The following is a 20,554-nucleotide window of genomic DNA, read 5'->3' on the forward strand; positions in this document are numbered from 1 at the left end:
AAAAAAAAAAAAAATATCATTCCAATTTTATAGACAGATACTTCATAATCTAAGCTAAGACCTCAACAACTGAAATTGTGCCTGACTCAGCTTGTATGATACTGTAAAACACAGAGCTGCCCCACGTTAGCTCAACAGGAAAGCTGGCTTCACCACATCAAGACTGAGAAATTGAGGTCCAACCTAGGCAAATCAGAATGATTTAGTTAACGCACTGCACAACCCAGAAATACAGCTGGGAAGCAGGCAAATGTTTGTGGTTACTCTTCTAAAGCAAACTTTTCCTCAAATCTTTGCTTTGAAGCCAGTTACGTGAGACAAGAGACCAAGATCAAGAGTGTTTTGTACATAGTATTCCCTGTATCTTTCTAATTCCCAGTTCTGGTGCAGACAAGTCATGTCACGCTTTATCTGATGGTGGAGAAAACTCTTCTTGTCCTTTCCTTTCCTCCTCCTACAGCTCACTATCTCACAAGCAGCTGGGGCTAAAGCGTTGTAGTTTAAAGCAGAAGCCAATGCAAAGCATAGGTTTTTCCTACTAAACTCTCAAATTACCAACTATGAAACTGCACCACATTTCAAAGTCAAGGGAAAGGCTAATAATCAAAAGGATGTGACTATGGCTTTTTTATGGTCTTCCACATCCAGAATCACTCGGTCTAATGATGATATGGAAATATTAGCCTAGTTTTAAAAGTTTAAAAATACATCAGTTTATCAGAGGTACCCTTGGGTTAACAGAGCTTTGGCAAGAGTTCAGGGTCAAGTAACTGAATATAGTAAGTGCTGGACTTTGGACCAGCCTGATTTCTAACTCCCAATCAGAATAATCAGAACATAGCTGCTCAGCCTCTCTCATTAAAAAAAAAAAAAAAAAAAAAAATTCAACCCCAAATTAAAATATTTATCCAGCATGAATCTTTCCAAACAATCATAACCATCTGTGAAATGGCAGCAAGATGTCTTTATCCAAACCTTTATCAGAATACAAGAATCACTGATTGCTATGACTAGAGCAAGAGACGTTTTTTACTGATGTTAAAACATTTGGCAACAGTAACTTCCAATACAAAGGACAGGAAAGAAGTTCAGCATATCACACCTTCAAATGATCTATAACACACAGTCCCTAAACTGGCTCACATTTTCTGTGCTTATAAAACTCATAATTTTACCTGAGCTCTTAAATAGCTGAGAATTAATTTACTTTGATGATTTCATACAGTACAAAGACTATAGGCAATACTCAAACCTTAAACTGGCCTTTCTGTAAAATTTGACAAATGCACAAAAAATGTAGCAAGAGTTTAATTCTTGTAAAAGAAAAAAGTCTGTTTTTTGGCAGAGGTTCACAAAGGAGGGGAAATGTTAAGCCACAACTCAAGTCAGCAGGTTATGAAGATCCAGATAAGGTAATGACTGTGGAAAAACCCAGGTGATTACTGGCAATGGTGTGTGGAAACAAGTCATGCATTACTCGTGACATTTCAAATTGGTATCGTCCATTTGGCAGCATCTATTTAGAATTAGGGAGCCCTGATGGCGTAGTGGTTAAGAGCTTGGCTGCTACCCAAAAGGTCGGTAGTTCGAATCCGCCAGCCGCTCCTTAGAAACCCTATGGGGAACTTCTACTCTGTCCTATAGGGTCACTATGAGTCAGAATCGACTTGATAGCAATGGGTTTGGTTTTATTAGAATTAAAGGGTCAGCGAAAGAGAGGAAGGCCCCCAACCAGATGCACTGACACGGTGGCTACAACAACGCACTGAAACACAGCAACAATTGTGAAGATGGTGCAGGACCGGGCAGTGTTTCGTTCTGTTGTACACAGGGTCGCTATGAGTCACAGTTGACTTAATGGCACCTAACAACAACATTAGAATTAAGATGCACATACCCCAGTATATAGCAATTCTACTTCTAGGAACCTGTCCTCCAGAAATGAAAGCATGATAACATAAAAATATACATAAAGGGAGTTTTGTTTAAGAAACAATCCTTGACAGTTATGGGGGGTTGGGAGGAACACTAAATAGACAATAGGTAAGTGGTCTATTTAGTGGTGAAGGGTAAGACAGTACACAATACTGGGGAAGCCAGCAAAACTTGTACAAGGCAAGGTCACGGAAGCTCCACAGACACATCGAAACTCCCTGAGGGACTAAATTACTGGGCTGAGGGTTGTGGGGACCATGGTCTCGGGGAACATCTAGCTCAACTGGCATAACATAGTTTATAAAGAAAATGTTCTACATTCTACCTTGGTGAATAGCATCTGGGGTCTTAAAACCCTGTGAGTGGCCATCTAAGATACTCCACTGGTCTCACCCCTTCAGGAGCGAGGGAGAATGAAGAAAACAAGACACAAGGGAAAGATTAGTCCAAAGGACGAATGAAACACAACTACCATGGCCTCCACCAGACTGAGTCCAGTACAACTAGACGGTGCCCGGCTACCACCACTGACGGCTCTGACAGGGATTCATAATAGAGGGTCTCAGACAGAGCTGGAAAAAAATGTAGAACAAAATTCTAACTCTCAAAAAAAGACCAGACTTACTGGCCTGAAAGAGACTGGAGAAACATGGAGAGTATGGGCCCCGGACACCCTTCCAGCTCAGTAATGAATTCACTCCTGAGGTTCACCCTTCAGTCAAAGATTAGACAGGCCCATAAAACAAAATGAGACTAAAGGGGCACAACAGCCCAGGGACAAGGACTAGAAGGCAGGAGGGGACAGGAAAGCTGGCAATAGGGAACCCCAGGTCAAGAAGGGAGAGTGCTGACATGTCGTGGGGTTGTTAACCAGTGTCACAAAACAATACGTGTACTGTTTAATGAGAAACTAGTTTGCTCTGTAAACCTTCATCTAAAGTACAATAATTTTTTTAAAAAAAAGGATTTTTGTTACAGAATTATTCATAGCTGCAAATTTAAAAAACAAAATGTTCATCAATAAGAGAATGGTTGCTCAAATTACAGAATTTTACACAATGGCATACCATACAGGCATAAAAAAATGTAGATACTTATATTGGACCTGGAAAGTAAAAATACAAATTGCAGACCAATATACATATTTTTTGTTTTAAACAAAAATTGATAAAGTGTATATATGAATACAATATATTAGCATAAGCACAGGGAAGGATATGCTCAAAACTGTTAAACAGTTAACAACTATTAACCTCTGAGGCTGAGAATGAAGGGAATAGGCAGGTAAAAGGGAATTTTTACTGTCTTTTTCTGAAAAAATTTTAAGTGGTGGAAATAGGGGTCATTTTTACTTCCTCATTTGTATTTGTAAATATTTTTCAAGTTAAAATAAGAATAAAAAACAGAAACAAAAGCTTTTGCATCTCAAGGGAAAAAATAAGAGAAGAAAAACCATCTTTTACTTTATAAGCACACCAGTAGAGTTGAAAACAAATTCTAACAAAAGAAAAATGTAGGAACTGTATAATACATAGAAATCTCATACCAAGAGACTAACCTAATTAGGCAAAGAAAAAGGTATAGCACTTATATACCCAGTCTTAGGAATGCTTCGCGTTCCTGGGATCTTGTCAAAGACAGGCTATCTTTTTAGAGGGAATTCTGCCCTCTAGTGTATACTAAAAAAAAAAAAAAACATATCCATTGCTATCTAGTCGATTTCAACTCATAGTGACCTATAAGACAGAGTAGAACTGCCCCATAGGGTTTCCGAGGCTATAAATCTTTACAGAAGCAGACTGCCACATCTTTCTCCTGCGGAGCAACTGGTGGATTTGAACCACCGACCTTTCAGTTAGCAGCTGAGCGCTTAACCACTATGCCACCAGGGCTCTGTGTACACTAGAAGAAGTTAAAACCCATGAGCAATTAAATCAATAAATTAGCCTTATATAGTTAACCAAAAATTTCCACTTCACTCCAAATGCATCATAATTCTCTCCTTAAACGAAGGTCTCCATTTCCCTGTTCCTAAATCGATTTTCTATTATCATATTAAGCAAACTTTGTGAATGCCATAACTTCAGCTACCCATTCTTCCTATCAGTCCCTATCGACCCAAGAAGCATCTAAAGCTCTTTCCTGACTCAGATTTCACACCAAAAGAAATTTGGCACAACAGAGTATACAGAAATACAGCAAAGTTAAGTTTTTAAAGTTTGTAATACAGACAGGCACTTGGCCATTAAGAATCACTGATCTTTGAAAACTGTTGACACTATAACTCAAGGTTAAAAAGGCAAAGGAAAAAGGCTGTTCTATCTACGAAGTTCATCTCCTTACAGGATTTTCTAAGAACACTAGAATTTGTTCAATTCTGGACAACCTTGAAAACCACTAGGGACACCTCCTAGGGTCTTACATTTGCTGTCAGTACTCAGTCTAAACTGACAGGAGTCACCCCATGCCGGTCACCATAAATAAATAAAGTTCTTGCTAAAACGCTTCTAGGTTTAGGATTCATTTAGATGTTCACATTGGCAGGGACTTCATTCCTGATCCAAATGCCAAATATCCTCCAAAAAAAGAAAAAGGAAAGAATGCCATTAGAATCTCCATTCATAATTCCTCTAGCTACTAGCTTGGCCTGGAACAATGAAGAATTTGAATATAAAATCACCTTCAAGAGACTCAAAATATTCTAACTGTTCATGGGGAAATCTTTAAAGAACTCTTTCCCTTCAATTTCAAATCCATTCACTCTGTACCTGCAACACCTGTAGAGGCATATTATAAACAAGTTAAAACCAAATGAAGCCGAGTATCAGCATCCACAGAAGAACATGGAGATGAAAGTCAGGTAAAGGGTGTTCTTGCCCCAACACAAAGCACATCATTCTGGAGCTGACAAGTAAGGTAACAGCTGCACCACTAGGTCTGCCAGAATCAATCATTTCCACTGTCACCACTAGCTCCTGAAACATTTCTACCCAGTCTAATCCTGGAACAAATGACTGCCAGAAGAAATACACAACACAAGTGGGCAAGGATATTTCCTAGCTGGCTCACCTGGCAACACTCTCCCATAAGCTGCCTATTAAGGAGATAGTATTAGTATTGGGTATATCTTCAATCAATCTCTTTGAGATATACAAACAGCAGATTAATCAAGGATGCACAGTTGGAGAAGACAGACGCCACATCACGTGAGATCTCCAAGGAACTAAGAAACAGAAGCTAAAAAAGACAAGGACCTTCCCCCAGAGCCCAAAGACAAAGTCTTCCTCTAAAGCCAGTGCCCTAAATTCAGACTTGTCACCTCCCAAACTGTAAGAAAGTAAATTTCTGTTTGTTAAAAAAGCCATCCACCTGTCTTATTTCTGTTACAGCAGCACTAGATAACCAAGATAAAGAGAACCCATTCCTAAACGGGACTATAACCACAGGCATAGAGGTTAGGATTTATGACACGTATTTTTGGGGGACACAATACAATCCATAACATTTCACCCTTTGGACCCCAAATATTCATGTCCTTCCCACATACAAAACACATTCACCCCATCACATCATCCCCAAAGTCTTAAATCAACTCCTCAACTCTGTAGGAGTCAATTACCATACAGAAAGAGCAATAGCCATCATTCCCCCACTGACTGACCACACCTTGTCCACAGCTTCACTGTTGATTGTGGACAGATTATCAATGTACACTCTGTCCCTGCCACAGGGCCTGGAACCTATTTATTTTTTGTAAATATGCTAGCCCCTTCAATTTCATCATATAGGAATGAGACTGAAATACAGCATAGGAAACCTGGTTTAGTCATGGTTAATGAGGAAAAAATTTACGAAGGAAAAGGGAGGAAATATTGCATCTCATTTGCTTCAAAAATAACAAAATACAGCATACAGTCCTTCATCAGTAATAAAGTTGAAGAGAGATTCTTTTAACAACAAAGGCCAATTAGGAGAGTAAGAAAGACTGGTGGTATGACACAGTGGCTGAGAGCCCAGGCTTTGGTCTCAAATAGATCTGGACTGGAATCCTGGCTCCAACTATTTATCAATTATATAAGCTCCACAAGTTAACGTTACTTCTCTGGGTTTCAGTTTCCTAATCTGTAAAATGAGCACAAAGTTAGAGCTTACCTCATGAAATCCACCACCCATTGGTCAGTTTGTCATACTCTGGTGGTACTGTCACAATGCTGGCAGTTATACCACCGGTATTTCAAATACCAGCAGGGTCACCTGTGGTGAACAGGTTTCAGCAGAGCTTCTGGACAGACTAGGAAGAAAGGCCTGGCAATCTACTTCCAAAAATAAGCCAATAAAAACCATATAGATCACAACAGGATACTGTCCGATACAATGCTGGAAGATGAGTACCCTAGACTGGAAGTCACTCAAAATACACAGTGGACAATGGACTCCAGCATATCAACAATCATGAAGACAGTGCAGAACCAGGCAACTTTTCATTCTGTTGTACAGGGGTCATCGTGAGTCCGAGGTAACTTGATGACAGCGAACACCACCTCATGAAGTGTTTATGTGGACTAGTAAAATAATACATGTATGCCCTTAGTACTGTACCTGAAATTTGGCATTCAATAAATAGGAGCTATTTACTCATTTCAAAAGAGTAAAGAAACATTTAACCTGCACTGAGAAGACAAAATGCCTGATATTTAATCTGGAGAACAAATTGATTCAAAAAGGAAACTGACAAGAGCATTAAAGGGAAACATGTTAGGCCAGAGTGGGAGAAACACTTGCCTACAGGAACCAAGCAGAGAACATGAGTGAAGCAGCTGAGTAGGGACTGGGAAAGGGCAGATCCCTCTATTCTGCTCCAGCCTGTTGTTGCCATAGGAAAAGAGAGGGGTCGGTGGGAGAACTTCTCATTTCTCAATAAAAGCTGGTAATCCAGATTTTTGTGTCAACTTTCCTGATTTTTAAATACTGGTCAAATAAAATCAGATTTGATCCTGAACTGACAGTTTGTGAATGCCTGTCTTAGTGTAAGTCTTGAACGAGAAACTTACGGAAAGGAAGGTGGCTGTGTAACTGAGGGACTCCAACTCCAAGCTAGAACAGGATGTCTCAAAGGGGATAATCTTTCAGTTATAAAATTGTCCTGGGCAATGTATGATACTTATCATTCCTGAAACCCACCCACTAAGTGCCACTGGCCTCCTTAAGTTGTTGTGACAACCCAAAAATCTCACCACACATTTCTGAGTACCTCCTACTGGGCAGCACCACATCCATGAACAACAAAGTTTAACTTAAAAGTTAGTGGAAAGGCTAAGAACATCTATTTACAAAGAGTAATAAAACAAGGACAGGGCCAGCCCTGAGTCAACCAAACTAAAATCCCACAGTATCACCAAACAGGAAATCTCACCCAGTAGAAAGTTTAAAGCCTGTTACAGAAATGAATCAAAAGGCTTAATTCCTTCTTCTTATGTGTAGAATTAGTCATAACAGAAAGAATCTGTTTTATCTTTTTATTTGGGTCATTGCTTTTATAGTGTTAATGGACATTACAGTTTTCCATCAATCTCTTTTTTCCTATACCAGGAGCTTACATATAAAAATGCACATGCTTCAAAGAAATCATGAGTGGTAGGTATCTAGGCACTCAAATCACCTATCTCTTGGTAACACTCCTAGATTTTTCTCTTATGGCTCATTCTTCTATTCAAGAGCATTTCCAAGTTACCATACGACCCAGCAATACCACGCCTAGATATATACCCAAGAAAAATGAAAACACATGTCCACACAAAAACTTGTACACAAGTGTTCACAGCAGCAGTATTCCTAACAGCCAAAAATTCGAAACAACCTTATGTCCATCAACTGATGAATGGATAAACAACATATGGTATATTCATGCAATGGAATATTATTCAGCCATAAAAATAAGTGAAATACTTATACATGCTACAACGTGGCTGAACTCTGAAAACGTTATGCTAAGTGAATGAAGCCAGACACAAAACCTCACATACTGTATGATTCCATTTACATGAAATGTCAAGAACAGGCAAATCTACAGAGACAGAAAATAGATTAGTAGTTGCCTGGGCCTGGGAGGTGGGGGTGGGGATGGAGATGAAGCATGGCTAATAATGTGCACAGAGTTTCTTTCAAGGGTAATGAAAATAACTGTGGTGACAGGTGTCACAACTCTGCGAATATACTAAAAACCACTGAATTGTACAATTTAAACCAGTGAACTATATACTATATGAATTACAACTCAATAAAGCTGTTAAAAAAAGAGCATGTCCAATTTTAAATGATTAAACTGATAAAACATGATTGGCTCTTAAAGAATATCACTTGTAGAGTACAAAAAATGTCATAGGTTATGTTTGCTGGAATACCCACCTTCTTCTAGTAATCTTAACCATTCTAATAATCACCAGTAAGTCCTCACTTATGCTATTTCTCTTCTGAAACAAGCTGAATTCTCCTCCGTAGAATGGCCATTCTCTAGGCATTAAATAACCTCACCGTGTACATCTTTCTTCAGGCATACGGGAGGATCCTCATGAAAGGATGGAGCCAGGAGGGCAAGTCAGATTTCTGAGGTAGCCTGTCTTTTTGTGTTGATGTAAATAAATTTGCTATGAAAAATTTGGGGCCCTTTCTTTCCTTCTTAGTAAAACTTGCTATATAATGAGATCCAGATTTGCAATCCTACTCGCAACTCCTTTAAAAGTAAAAGGCCCCCCCAAAAAAAGATCAGAGGTCTAATTGTTTGATCGCTACAAGATTGTGATCAAAATTTGAAAACACTTCCTTCCAACACTGTGGCTATGCCAGATTTTTGCTACTTTAAGTGAAAGGCTCAACACTCTCTATCAAAAATTTTGAAAACTCAAATGCCAAGCAAAGGTCATGTTTACTCACGTCTGAGGGGACTGGGAGAGCTTAGACTATTAACTGCTCCAGCAGAAAGACTGCTGCACAAAGAAGAGATTCCTGGGCACTAGTCAAATATGTTGAATACTGACAGCCACAATAATGTGCAGGTATTATTGTCTTCTTGGGTCTGTCATCTAGCTCTTGCATGGCACTATGAGCAATTCTGTCTCTTCTACCTTTGGGTTAAACACTGCTAAACTGACATCAACTACCCCTGCTGTTTGAAATTCAACAGTACAGCCTCTTTTTTTTAAAAAATGCAACAGACCAAGAAGACAAAATTACAAAGGAAAATTATATTTTATACCCTTTTGTTTTATTGCTTTAGGTTATTCCTTATCAACAAGGAGGCAGTTAAACAATAAGCCCTTAATTAAACATCTAGGATTACAAATTTTAATGAGACTAATCGTAACTTAAAGCTAGAATAAAGTAAGCAGTAAATGTGGGGGTGAAGTCTGGCCAGCAAGATGTTCACGAACACTGCTAGAAGCTGCATGCAAGTGGCTAGTCTTGGTAGTGAGGAACGGGGAGTGGCAATGTCAGAGGTGGATCAAGATAAACCCTCAGTGGACCATGGTCTCAGGGAACATCTAGCTCAACTGGCATAACACAGTTTATAAAGACAATGTTCTACATTCTACCTTTGTAAGTAGCATCTCGGGTCTTAAAAGCCTGTGGGCAGCCATCTAAGATACCCCACTGGTCTCATCCCTTCGGGAGGCAAGGGAGAATGAAGAGAACAGGATACAAGGAAAAGATTAGTCCAAAGGACTAAGGGACCACAGCTACCAAGGCCTCCACCGGACTGAGTCCAGTACAGCTAGATGGTGCCCAGCTACCACCAGTGACTGCTCTGACAGGGGATCACAACCGAGGATTCTGGACAGAGCTGGAGAAGGATGTAAAACAAAATTCTAACACACACACAAAAAGACCAGATTTACTGGCCTAAAGGAGACTGGAGAAACCCCGAGAGTATGGCCCCCAGACACCCTTTTAGCTTAGTGGTGAAGACATTTCCGAGGTTCACCGTTCAGCCAGGGAGTGGACAGCCCCGTAAAACCAAATAGGACTAATGAGGTACAGCAGTCCAGTGACAAGGGCCAGAAGGCAGCAGGGGACAGGAAAGCTGGTGATAGGGAACCCAAGGTTGAGTAAGGATAGTGTTGATGTGTTGTGAGGTTGTTAACCATTGTCACAGGGCCACATGTATACTAACTGTTAAATGAGAAACTATTTTGTTCTGTAAGCCTTCATCTAAAGTTAGAACAGCAGAACAACTGGAAGAGCGCAGCTGATGTCACGGAACTGTGCATGTAAATTTTTGAAATGGTGTATCTTTAGCTATGTGTATTTTCATCAAAAAAAAAAAAAAAAAAAGGTTGAGAAGGGAGAGGGTTGACATGTTGTGGGGTTGTTAACCCATGTCATAAAACAATATGTGTACTACTGTTTCATGAGAAACTATTTGTTCTGTAAGCCTTCACATGAAGTACAATTAAAAAAAAAAGAAAAAGAAAAAAAGATAACCCCTCAGCTTGGAGTAACAAGCCAAAGAAATTTAGATAAACTAAACCAAGCATAAGGAGCCCTGGTGGCATAGTGGTTAAGCGCTCAGCTGCTAACTCAAAGGTCTGCGGTGCTCCACAGGAAAAAGATGTGGCAGCACTGTGTTTTCAACTACCAAATGCAGAGACAGCTCTTCTTGCCATCTCTGATTCCTGCCTCTAATTAAAATTGTGTGTTTGGTTTACTTCATTCCCAAAGCATAAACTTCAGCTTTTTATAGCCTAAGCAGTGTGCTATTTTAAACATGTGGAGGAAATGCATTTTCAGTTACAAACATTTGCTCCTCTGAATTTGTTCTCATTTGTTAGCAAAAGATGTGGAACAGGATGTTTTACTCGCCTGCTCTGGTTTTCCTGTATTGCTTAAATCTGTTTACAGAGGGGAAAAATAAACAAATAAAGTATTTCTGCTGGACAAATTCTATAAACTGAAGCAACTCAAAAAATGAAAATGAAAAAAAGTTTGTAGAAAAACTATTTTATTGCATTAGGATAATTTTCTTCTTATAAACCGAATTATTTACGTAGACTCTTCCCTAGAAAAGACTTGTCATACCCTGCATGTGCAGGCTGCAGCAGATCCTGTTTGCACTGTAACATGTGCCCACTCAGACACCCCAGAGCAGCCGAAATCCTCTTGGCTCCGGCTTTGCCCAAGCACAATTATAACTATAAAAGCTTTCTGAGATGCAGTTCAGAAAAATTATCATACTAACCTTGAAGGTCATTCTCTGGATTTATTCAGCAATTCAAGGTAATCTGTATGTGTTTTCATTTTCAAGTACAACTGTGAGGACTTTTACTAAAGCAGTGAGCAGACACATCCTTGTAATCTGTTATATTCCATTACAGCTTTCAAGAAACTAATTTTGAACAAATTTCACTATAACCCTTTATAAAGGGATCAGCAGTTCATTAATTCACTTGAAGATACTTAGCTCTATAGTTCCTGTCGGCTCCTCCTGATTCCTTCTCCACCTTCTCCTCCACTACCCTCTGCCCCAGGAGATGTCCTGTAGCGACCACATCAACGGGGCCCTTCCCCTCAGTGGCTAAGGGGAGTGCCTGGTAAGAGATGGGAAGGAGGGAGAAAAGGGAGATCTGGGTATTTATTCCCTTGGCTCCCCCTGGGCAGTCCATTGCTCAACTGAAGGTCTTGGCTTCTGTCAGGAGGCCGACTCCACAAGGCCCTCTCGGTCTTCCACTCCCAGATCACTCCCCCTCTTGCTCCTTCAGGCCCAAGACTGGTAATGGAGCCTCATTATCACTAGACCTAGGGACGCAGTACTATTTCTAGCCCCACGGTTTCTCACCACTTTGTGAGTTATTAAACTCTCCTTGAAGTGTGCCATCTGTTTCCTAATGGGCTCAAACGTAGCAACAATTGAGAGGCTGGCACAGGACCGGACAGTGTTTCATTCTGTTGTACACAGGGTCGCTATGAGTTAGAACCAATCTGACGGCACCTAACGACAACAACATCTGTTTCCTGCTGAGTCTCCCTAACAGAAATATCATCTCAGCAGATTTCTTATCCTAGAAAGGCTATTAGCTCTTTCCAAAAAAAGGGAAAGTATAGAATGCAGCGAGACTGCCATGTGAACTTAGGTGACTTAAGTAAACTAAACAAGCTGACCTCACTTAAGCTGGCACTTTTCCCTCCTCTAGTTATTTCATAATTATAATAACCTGTACATATGCACATATACATGCAACAGATTACCTTGACATTATTATAGTAACAGAATTATATGAAACAAATAGTTTCCAAATAATATATCCAAGCACCAAAACAAAAAAAAAAAAAACAAACCCACTGCCATCAAGTCGATTCCAGCTCATAGCGACCCTACAGGACAGAGAACTGCCCTATAAGGTTTCCAAGGCTGTAATCTTTATGGAGGTAGACTGCCATACCTTTCTCCAGCGAAGCGACTGGTGGGCTCGAACAGCCTACCTTTCAGTTAGCAGCCAAGCACTGAACCAGTGCACCACCCAGGCTCCTTCTCCAAGCACTAACAGGGATTATTTTAAGAAGAAACACCCAAGGAAGGTAGAAGTAAAAACTGTCCTAGTTGAAACAATACTAGTAACCTAAGTAGAACTTTTGCCTTTATTCCTCTCTGGCAATTATACAGAGGCAGCTTCCATAATAACACTTCAAATAAATGCAAGACACACCAGATACAAGTCTGGTAATCCAAGTAAAAGCCCACAGAGGACTAATTTCAGATGTAGTCTTGAGTAGTGTTTTCAAAATCAGGTGGTCATACCAATAAAAAATCGTTGCCATCGAGACGATTCCGACTCAGCAACCCTACAGGACAGAGCAGAACTGCCCCATACAGTTTCCAAGGAGTACCTGGTGGATATGAACTGCAGACCTTTTGGTTAACAGCTGTAACTCTTAACCACTATGCCACCAGGGTTTCCTAGTGGGTCATGATACCTTTTAAAAAGACACTACACACAATAATGTAAAACAGAAATTATCATGGTGCATCACATAGGCTAAAATCAAACAAGAAACTTTGGTTAATTTTTCTTTCCTACTTCCATTCTGGAAAGTATTTCAGCAAGAAGACAGAGCAGCAGCGTGCTTCCGTGTCTCAGGAAAGGAGTCATGACAGCTACACTCACAGCTGGTCCTTGTACTAAGAGCAGCTTCTCCAACATGCCAGGTACTGGGGCTGAGGCACAAATACTCACCCTGACCCTGCAGGGAGTGAAGGCAGAGCTGAAGGGGCATTTGCCTGTGGTTTCTCTTTCTCACTTTGCTTAAAGAAGGATTTGGCTTCTTTAGATGTAGCATCCACTTCCTTAGCCACCCTGTACCAAGGAAAAAGACATCAAGTTTATAACAGGAATAAAGAGAGAGAAATAAAATCTACAAAAAGGGACTAAGTGACAACTTGGAACACACTCATTGGGCTTTCAATAAATTTTTGTTTTTTTTTTTCAAAATTCTACTTCAGATGAAGGTTTACAGAACAAACTAGCTTCTCATTAAACAATTAGTACATACATTGTTTTGTGACATTGGTTAACATCCCTACAACATGTCAACACTCTTCCTTCTCAACCTTGGGTTCCCTGTTACCAGCTTTCCTGTCCTCTCCTGCTTTCTAGTCCCTGCCCCTGGCCTGGTGCGCCCCTTTAGTCTCATTTTGTTTTATAGGCCTGTCTAATCTTTGGCTCAAGGGTGAACCTCAGGAGTGACTTTATTACTGAGCTAAAAGGGTGTCAGGGGCCCTACTCCTGGGGCTTCTCCAGTCTCTGTCAGGCCAGTAAGTCTGGTCTTTTTTTGTGAGTTAGAATTTTGTTCTATATTTTTCTCCAGCTCTGTCCGGGACCCTCTATTGTGATCCCTGTCAGAGCAGTCAGTGTTGGTAGCTGGGCACCATCTAGTTGTACTGGACTCAGTCTGGTGGAGGCCATGGTAGTTGTGGTCTATTAGTCCTCTGGACTAATATTTCCCTTGTGTCTTTAGTTTTCTCCATTTTCCCTTGCTCCTGAAGGGGTGATACAAGTAGAGTATCTTAGATGGCTGCTCACAGGCTTTTAAGACTCCAGACGCTACTCACCAAAGTAGCATGTAGAACATTTTCTTTATAAACTGTGTTATGCCAATTGAGCTAGATGTTCCCCGAGACCATGGTCCCTATAGCCCTCAGCCCAGTAATTTGCTCCCTCTGGCTGCTGAACTTTATGATTAAAGTTTACTACCACAGTTCTACAAAAACATATTTTCCCTACTAACATTTACAAATGAATGATAATGCATGTAAATTTTATCTCCCTAAAGCCCTCCCCTATTACTTCTGTCAGTAAAAACTCTAGTAGTCACTACTGAATCACAACCCATCATGAGCTACTGATTTGAAAGCTGAAATGGCCTCACACTCTACTTCATCTGTAGCTTAGTACTCAGACTTACACACCCAGTAAAAGAGCAAAAAGCAAAAGTTGAGATATTTGACAGAAAAACACCTGCATTATATCAAGGAGAAAAACAACAGTACAAACGACTGGATGTATTCAAACAGAAGGTTCCTGCTCTATATCTAAACAACCCAAAGATGAAACAAAATCCCTTAAAACTGGCTAAATTAGCAAAAATTTGGGAGTGGAAGAAAGCAACGTGCCTAGAAATTTTGTCCAGTTTCAAATCCGGAAAAACTGCCCTCAAAAAAGTTGAGTGCTAAAGGACAAATTAAGGATATTTATGACACCTAAGATTTGAGATAAAGAGAGAAGGAGAAATGCCCAGTCTCAATACCTGCCTAGGCTTGCCAGGTCAACATAAACATCTGGAGAATTTTGTTTAAAGTCCAATCTATCTGTAATAGGATCCAAGATGCTTACTGTTGTATACCACTAGGTTGTGGGGTGGTTTGTTACACAGCATTACTGTAGAAACAGCTGACTGACAAACTGAAACCTAGGGGTTAAATTACCTGTTCAAGACTATCCAGAGATTACACAGCAATGCTAGAGAGAACCCTGTGGCAGACCGCATTTTTTAAAAAAATGGCTATCACACTATTTCCCATCCCACATGCTCTTCCCAAACCTACCACTCCCCCAACAAGAGCGGAAGTCTACATTACCATCCCTTGAATCTGGGTAAACCTCTGTGACTGGCTGGACTCACAGGGTTCACTGGAAATGGTACTACATGACTTTTTAAGACAGAACCTCAAACAGTTTTGTATCAAAATCCTGCTTCCTTTGCTTGGCTTCCTCCCCCACAGCTTTGCATTAAAATCCTTCTTTGCTGACATAACTTGTATGAATGTTGCTGACATAACTTGTATGAATTCTCTACTTGTAAACCCCTTAATTAAGTAACTTTTCCCCTTGTCCTTGGGGAGCAGTCTTGGCGGCAGCAGCTTCAACTGACTCCTTTTCCTTGCGCAATAAAATAAAGATACATTTCCTGCTCTCCCACCTCAGTCTCTTGTTTATTAGACAATTCAAGCCACGCTGAGCAGAGCGTGGGGTTTTCTACCAGGTAACATTTCTGGTGAGCCAGCCAGAAGCCATCTGCTCGGTTCCTGAGGTGGATCGGACAACAGACTGGCCCCGATGTCTGGCGCCACCAGGGGATTTTTCCTGGATACCTCGGAGCAGCTCTGGAAGCTGATCTGCCTCGGTCCAATGGTGGTTCCTCAGTGGGAGACATGAAACGTGCCTGGGTTATTTTGTAATTCCTAAGTAGGGCCTTAGAAGAGTCCTAAGAAGCAGGAGGAACTGACCACTGAGGGCATAAAAGGCTGTAGGTACCTGTGAGAGTGGTGCAGCAGATTAGGTCACCTAATCTTCAACAAAGGTCCAAAGTCCATCAAATGGGGAAAAGACAGTCTTTTCAACAAATGGTGCTGGCAAAACTGGATGTCCTACTGCAAAAAAATGAAACAGGGCCCATACCTCACCCCATACACAGAAACTAATTCAGAATGGATCAGAGACCTAACTATAAAACCAAAAACTAAAAAGATTGTACAAGAAAAAATAGGATCAACGCTAGAGGCCCTAATACACAGCATTAACAGGATACAAACCATAACTAACAACAAACAAACTCTAGAAGATAAGCTAGGTAACTGGGATCTTCTAAAAATTAAACACTTATGCTTATAAAAAGACTTCACCAAAAGAATAACGAGAACCTACAGACTGGGAAAAAAAAATTGGCTATGACAAATCTGACAAAAGCCTAATCTCTAAAATCGAGAGGAAAATCCAACACCTCTACAGCAAAAAAGACAATCCAATTAGAAAATGAGCAAAGGATATGAACAGACACTTCACCAAAGAAAACATTCAAGCGGCTAACAGACAAATGAGGAAATGCTTGGGACCACTAGCCACTAGAGAAATGCAAATCAAAACTATAATGAGATACCATTTCATCCCAACATTACTGGCATGCATCAAAAAAAATGAAAACATCAAATGTTGGAGAGGCTGTCGGGAGATGGGAACTCTTATGCACTGTTGATGGGGATGCAAAACAGTACAACCATTTTCGAAAACAATATGGCACTTCCTTAGAAAGCTAGAAATAGAAATACCATATGATCCAGCAATCGCACTCCTAGGAATATATCCTAGAGAAATAAGAGCCGTCACACAAATAGACGTACGCACACCCATGTGCATTGCAGCATTGTTCACTATAGCAAAAAGAAACAACCTAGATGCCCATCAACAGATGAATGGATAAACAAACTATGGTACACACACACAATGAAGTACTACGCAACAATAAAGAACAATGATGAATCTGCGAAGCATCTCACAAACATGGATGAATCTGGAGGGCATTATGCTGAGTGAAATTAGTCAGTCGCAAAAGGACAAATATTGTTTGAGACCAATACTACAAGAACTCGAGAAAAGGTTTAAACACAGAAGAAATCGTTCTTTGATGGTTATGAGGGTAGGGAGGGAAGGAGAGGAGAATTCACTAGATAGTGAATAAGAATCATCTTGGGTGAAGGGAAGGACAACACACACTACAGGGGAAGTCAGCACAACTGGGCTAAACCAAAAGCTAAGAAGTTTCCTGAATACAACCAAACACTTTGAGGGATAGAGAAGCTGGGGCTGGGGTCTAGGGACCATGGTTTTGGGAGACATCTAGGTCAACTGGCATAACAAAGTTTACTGAGAAAATGTTCTGCATCCCACTTTGGTGAGTGGCATCTCGGGTCTTAAAAGCTTGCGAGTGTCACCTAAGATACATCAATTGGTCCCAACCCACTTGGAGCAAAGAAGAACAAAGAACACCAAAGACACAAGGAAAATATTAGCCCAAGAAACAAAAGGGCCACATAAACCAGAGACTCCATCAGCCTGAGACCAGAAGAACAAGATGGTGCCCAGCTACCACCAATGAGCACTCTGACAGGGAACACAACAGACAGTCCCTGACGGACCATGAGAAAAGTGTGGTGCAGAACTCAAATTCACATAAAAAGACCAGACTTAATGATCTGACTGAGACTGGAGGGACCCTCAAAGCCATGGCCCCCAGACACTATGTTAACCCAGAACTAAAACCATTCCTGAAAGACAACTCTTCAAAGACTAGACTGGACCATAAAACATAAAATAATACGCGTGAAGAGTGTGCTTCTTAGCTCAAGCAGATACATGAGACCAAATGGGCGGCTCCTGTCCTAAGGCAGGATGAGAAGGCAGGTAAGGACAGGAGCTGGTTGGATGGACACAGGAAACCCAGGGTGGAAGTGGGGGTGTGCTGTCACATTGTAGGGATTGCAACTAGTGTCACATGAAAGTATGTGTATAAAATTTTGTATGAGAGATTAACTTGAGCTATAAACTTTCACCTAAAGTACAATTAAAAAAAAAAAAAAAAAAAGATTTCCAGAACTCTTCTGTAAAACAGCTGATGGGTTCACAAAGACTGCGGCTGCTCAAGAATCACGCAGAACAGAAATTAATTACATAAGACGGAATAAAAGAATACTATGGGTTTTATGTGGGAATGCTGCTGAAGTTTTAAGGTCCTACTTTCTGGATATAAGAAACTGTTTTCTCTTCTCCCAAATTATCTAACTAATGGGTTTAGATATTCTAACGCTTGAATTAGAAGTTCTTATTGGTAAATTTAGCAAAGTTGTAAATATCATAACCAGACAAGTGTCTGAAATTCATTCGAGTTATCATTTCACAAAATAGAATAGCATTAGATTTCCTATTAGTTCTCTCAAAAAAGTTCTGTGCCACTTCTGCTTCTGAGAAAGTGACCTATGACTGTTAACAGGTAAACCAAGGAGGGGCAGCTCGCCCTTGAGAAGAACATTTAGTAAGTTTTAAACTGATTAACTGAAGACCTCCAACAGGAGAGGTCCATCCTGTATTATCTTAATAATCATGTATTCTCTAATGAAAATTTGGTTGTCACGTGTAAATTTTTCTATAACTTCTGTTTCCTCTAGACAAACTTTGTGTGCTCCTTATGGATATATGTTTTTGTGTGGTGGATCCAACTATATTAGTTTAAATGATCCCTTTCCAAGTGACAGTGAGTTTACGTGAGCAATCTCTTGTTTAGATTCCTGGTCAATGCACGGACAATACACTTTGAGAATTTTAAGATTATCCTCAGATATTCATAGTTATGATACTAGTAAATACTGAAAAGGTAATATTACACACTATAAAACAAGAGTCAAAAAACAAACCCATTGGTCCAATACTCAGGGTAGGATTGGTAGCTTTAATTCCTATTATGGTACAGTTAAATTGGAAAAAAATCTATAAGAAATTTATCAATCATTATGGGACAAATATCAGACGAAGTTGCTAATGAGAAAAACACAACAGCAATCTCTGATCTCATTGGCCAAGGTGACATGAGATAACAAAATAGCCTTAGATTTTTTAGCCAAGGATAATTAATACAGGAAAAGTAAAACAGGATATATATATAGAATTAGACAAGCTACGTGGATACACACTGTAACACCCTTACAAACAACTGATTAATTTGGTTACTTACCATCAAAAATAAACACATGAGCTAAATCACTATTGCAAGAAATAATAGTATTTTTAGTCTACATCCTATTAGTATGAGGCATAATAAAACTTACATTCTATTGTTTTATACACTTAAGAAAGCCTCAGGCTAAATCATTGATGTACATTGAGTCCGCTCACTTTGGCAATGCGATTGCTGGGAATGTTGCTCTTACTTAAGATCCTGGCGAAGAACCAGGTGGTATCCAGTGAAAAACAGCACCATGAGTTTAAAGAGCCTGCCATGGCCACAATCTAGGGGCTCAACTAAGTCCAGGTATTAATCATCAATGTGTTATCTCCAATCTCTAATCAAAACAAAGAATGATTTAGGAGATAACATTGGAGCTATTCCCTGCCCTTGAGCATAAAGAATGTGACCCAGCTGGAGCTGGACTCACAAGGACTCATAAAGACACATCAACTGGGCCCCAAGGTATAAAGACAATAGCTAGGATAATCTTAAAAAGTATCTTTTCAGAAAACATTCACATAAAAAAGGCATAAAAGCCACTCTTACATTTTCTTTTAATATCTAGTAAATAGCTGTAAACCAACAGGAGGTCAGTAGCCACAATGAAAGGCCTAAGTACAATATTTGCCCCTCCTTGAAAGTATGTCAAACAATTCCAAGCTGGGCTATGGTTCAAAATACACACTCATCCTGAATGACCAATGTCCAAAAAGAAATGGAATAAAACAGAACCTCAAACAGTTTTGCATCAAAATACTGTTTTTCTTTGCTTGGCTTCCTCCCTCACAGCTTTGTATTAAAATCCTTCTCTGCTTGGAAGTTACATGCAAACTCCACTGCGCCTGCGTAGTATGATTAAGAATGTTGCTGATGTAACTTGTATGAACTCCCTACTTGTAAATCCCTTAAAAGTAACTTTTCCCCTTGCCCTTGGGAAGCAGTCTTGGCGGCAGCACCTCCAACTGACTCCTTTTCCTTGTGCAACGAAATAAATGTGCCTTTCCTGCTCTCCTACCTCGGTCTCTCGATTACTGGCCAATTCGAGTCACATCGAGCAGAGCCTTGGGTTTCCACCCAGTAATATTCTGAGGCTAGCTCATAAAAGGTAAGACAGCTTTCACCTGGCTTTCTCTCTTAAGAATGCATCTTTGCAACCCCAAGTAACTACATAAAAAGTCTGGCTACTCTGAAAGCACCATGCCAGAAAGATAATATAGGAAGACCACAAAGGGACAGATGCCAGAAGAGCATGTTTAAGCCAAGTAAGTCTTCCTAGCCCAGGCACCAGACATGGGAGTGAGGAAACCTTCGACATGGCTCCAGATCCAGCTTCTGTCTGACTACAACTGCACAAGAGACCCTGAGCAAGAACTGCCTAGCTGAGTCCAGCCACCCCCAAAACTATGAGAGATTATAATAAAACAACTGTTGCTTTTTTAAGCCACAAAATTTTAAGACGATTCATTACACAGCTATACAGATAGAATGCTGGTGAAAGAGAAGATGAAGATTAAGCAGCCCAAAATATAAGGAAAGGAAAAGCAGGACATTTGGTTTTGTTTCTTGCTTGTTTTAT

General features: G+C 40.2%; 1 protein-coding gene across 3 annotated transcripts in view; it reads right to left on the minus strand.

Moving 5' to 3' along the window:
* The window catches only part of CFDP1 (craniofacial development protein 1), a 129,738-nt gene that overhangs the window by 94,696 nt on the left and 14,488 nt on the right, over positions 1-20,554 (minus strand). For all 3 annotated transcript variants that reach the window (XM_023741916.1, XM_004387823.1, XM_023741917.1), the window contains exon 5: positions 13,161-13,280. In XM_023741916.1, the coding sequence (XP_023597684.1) occupies positions 13,161-13,280 (120 nt within the window). The remainder of the gene's footprint in view (positions 1-13,160; positions 13,281-20,554) is intronic.

This window comes from Trichechus manatus, unplaced genomic scaffold, assembly GCF_000243295.1.
Source record: "Trichechus manatus latirostris isolate Lorelei unplaced genomic scaffold, TriManLat1.0 scaffold00194, whole genome shotgun sequence".
In the NCBI taxonomy this organism is placed as follows: Eukaryota; Metazoa; Chordata; class Mammalia; order Sirenia; family Trichechidae; genus Trichechus; species Trichechus manatus.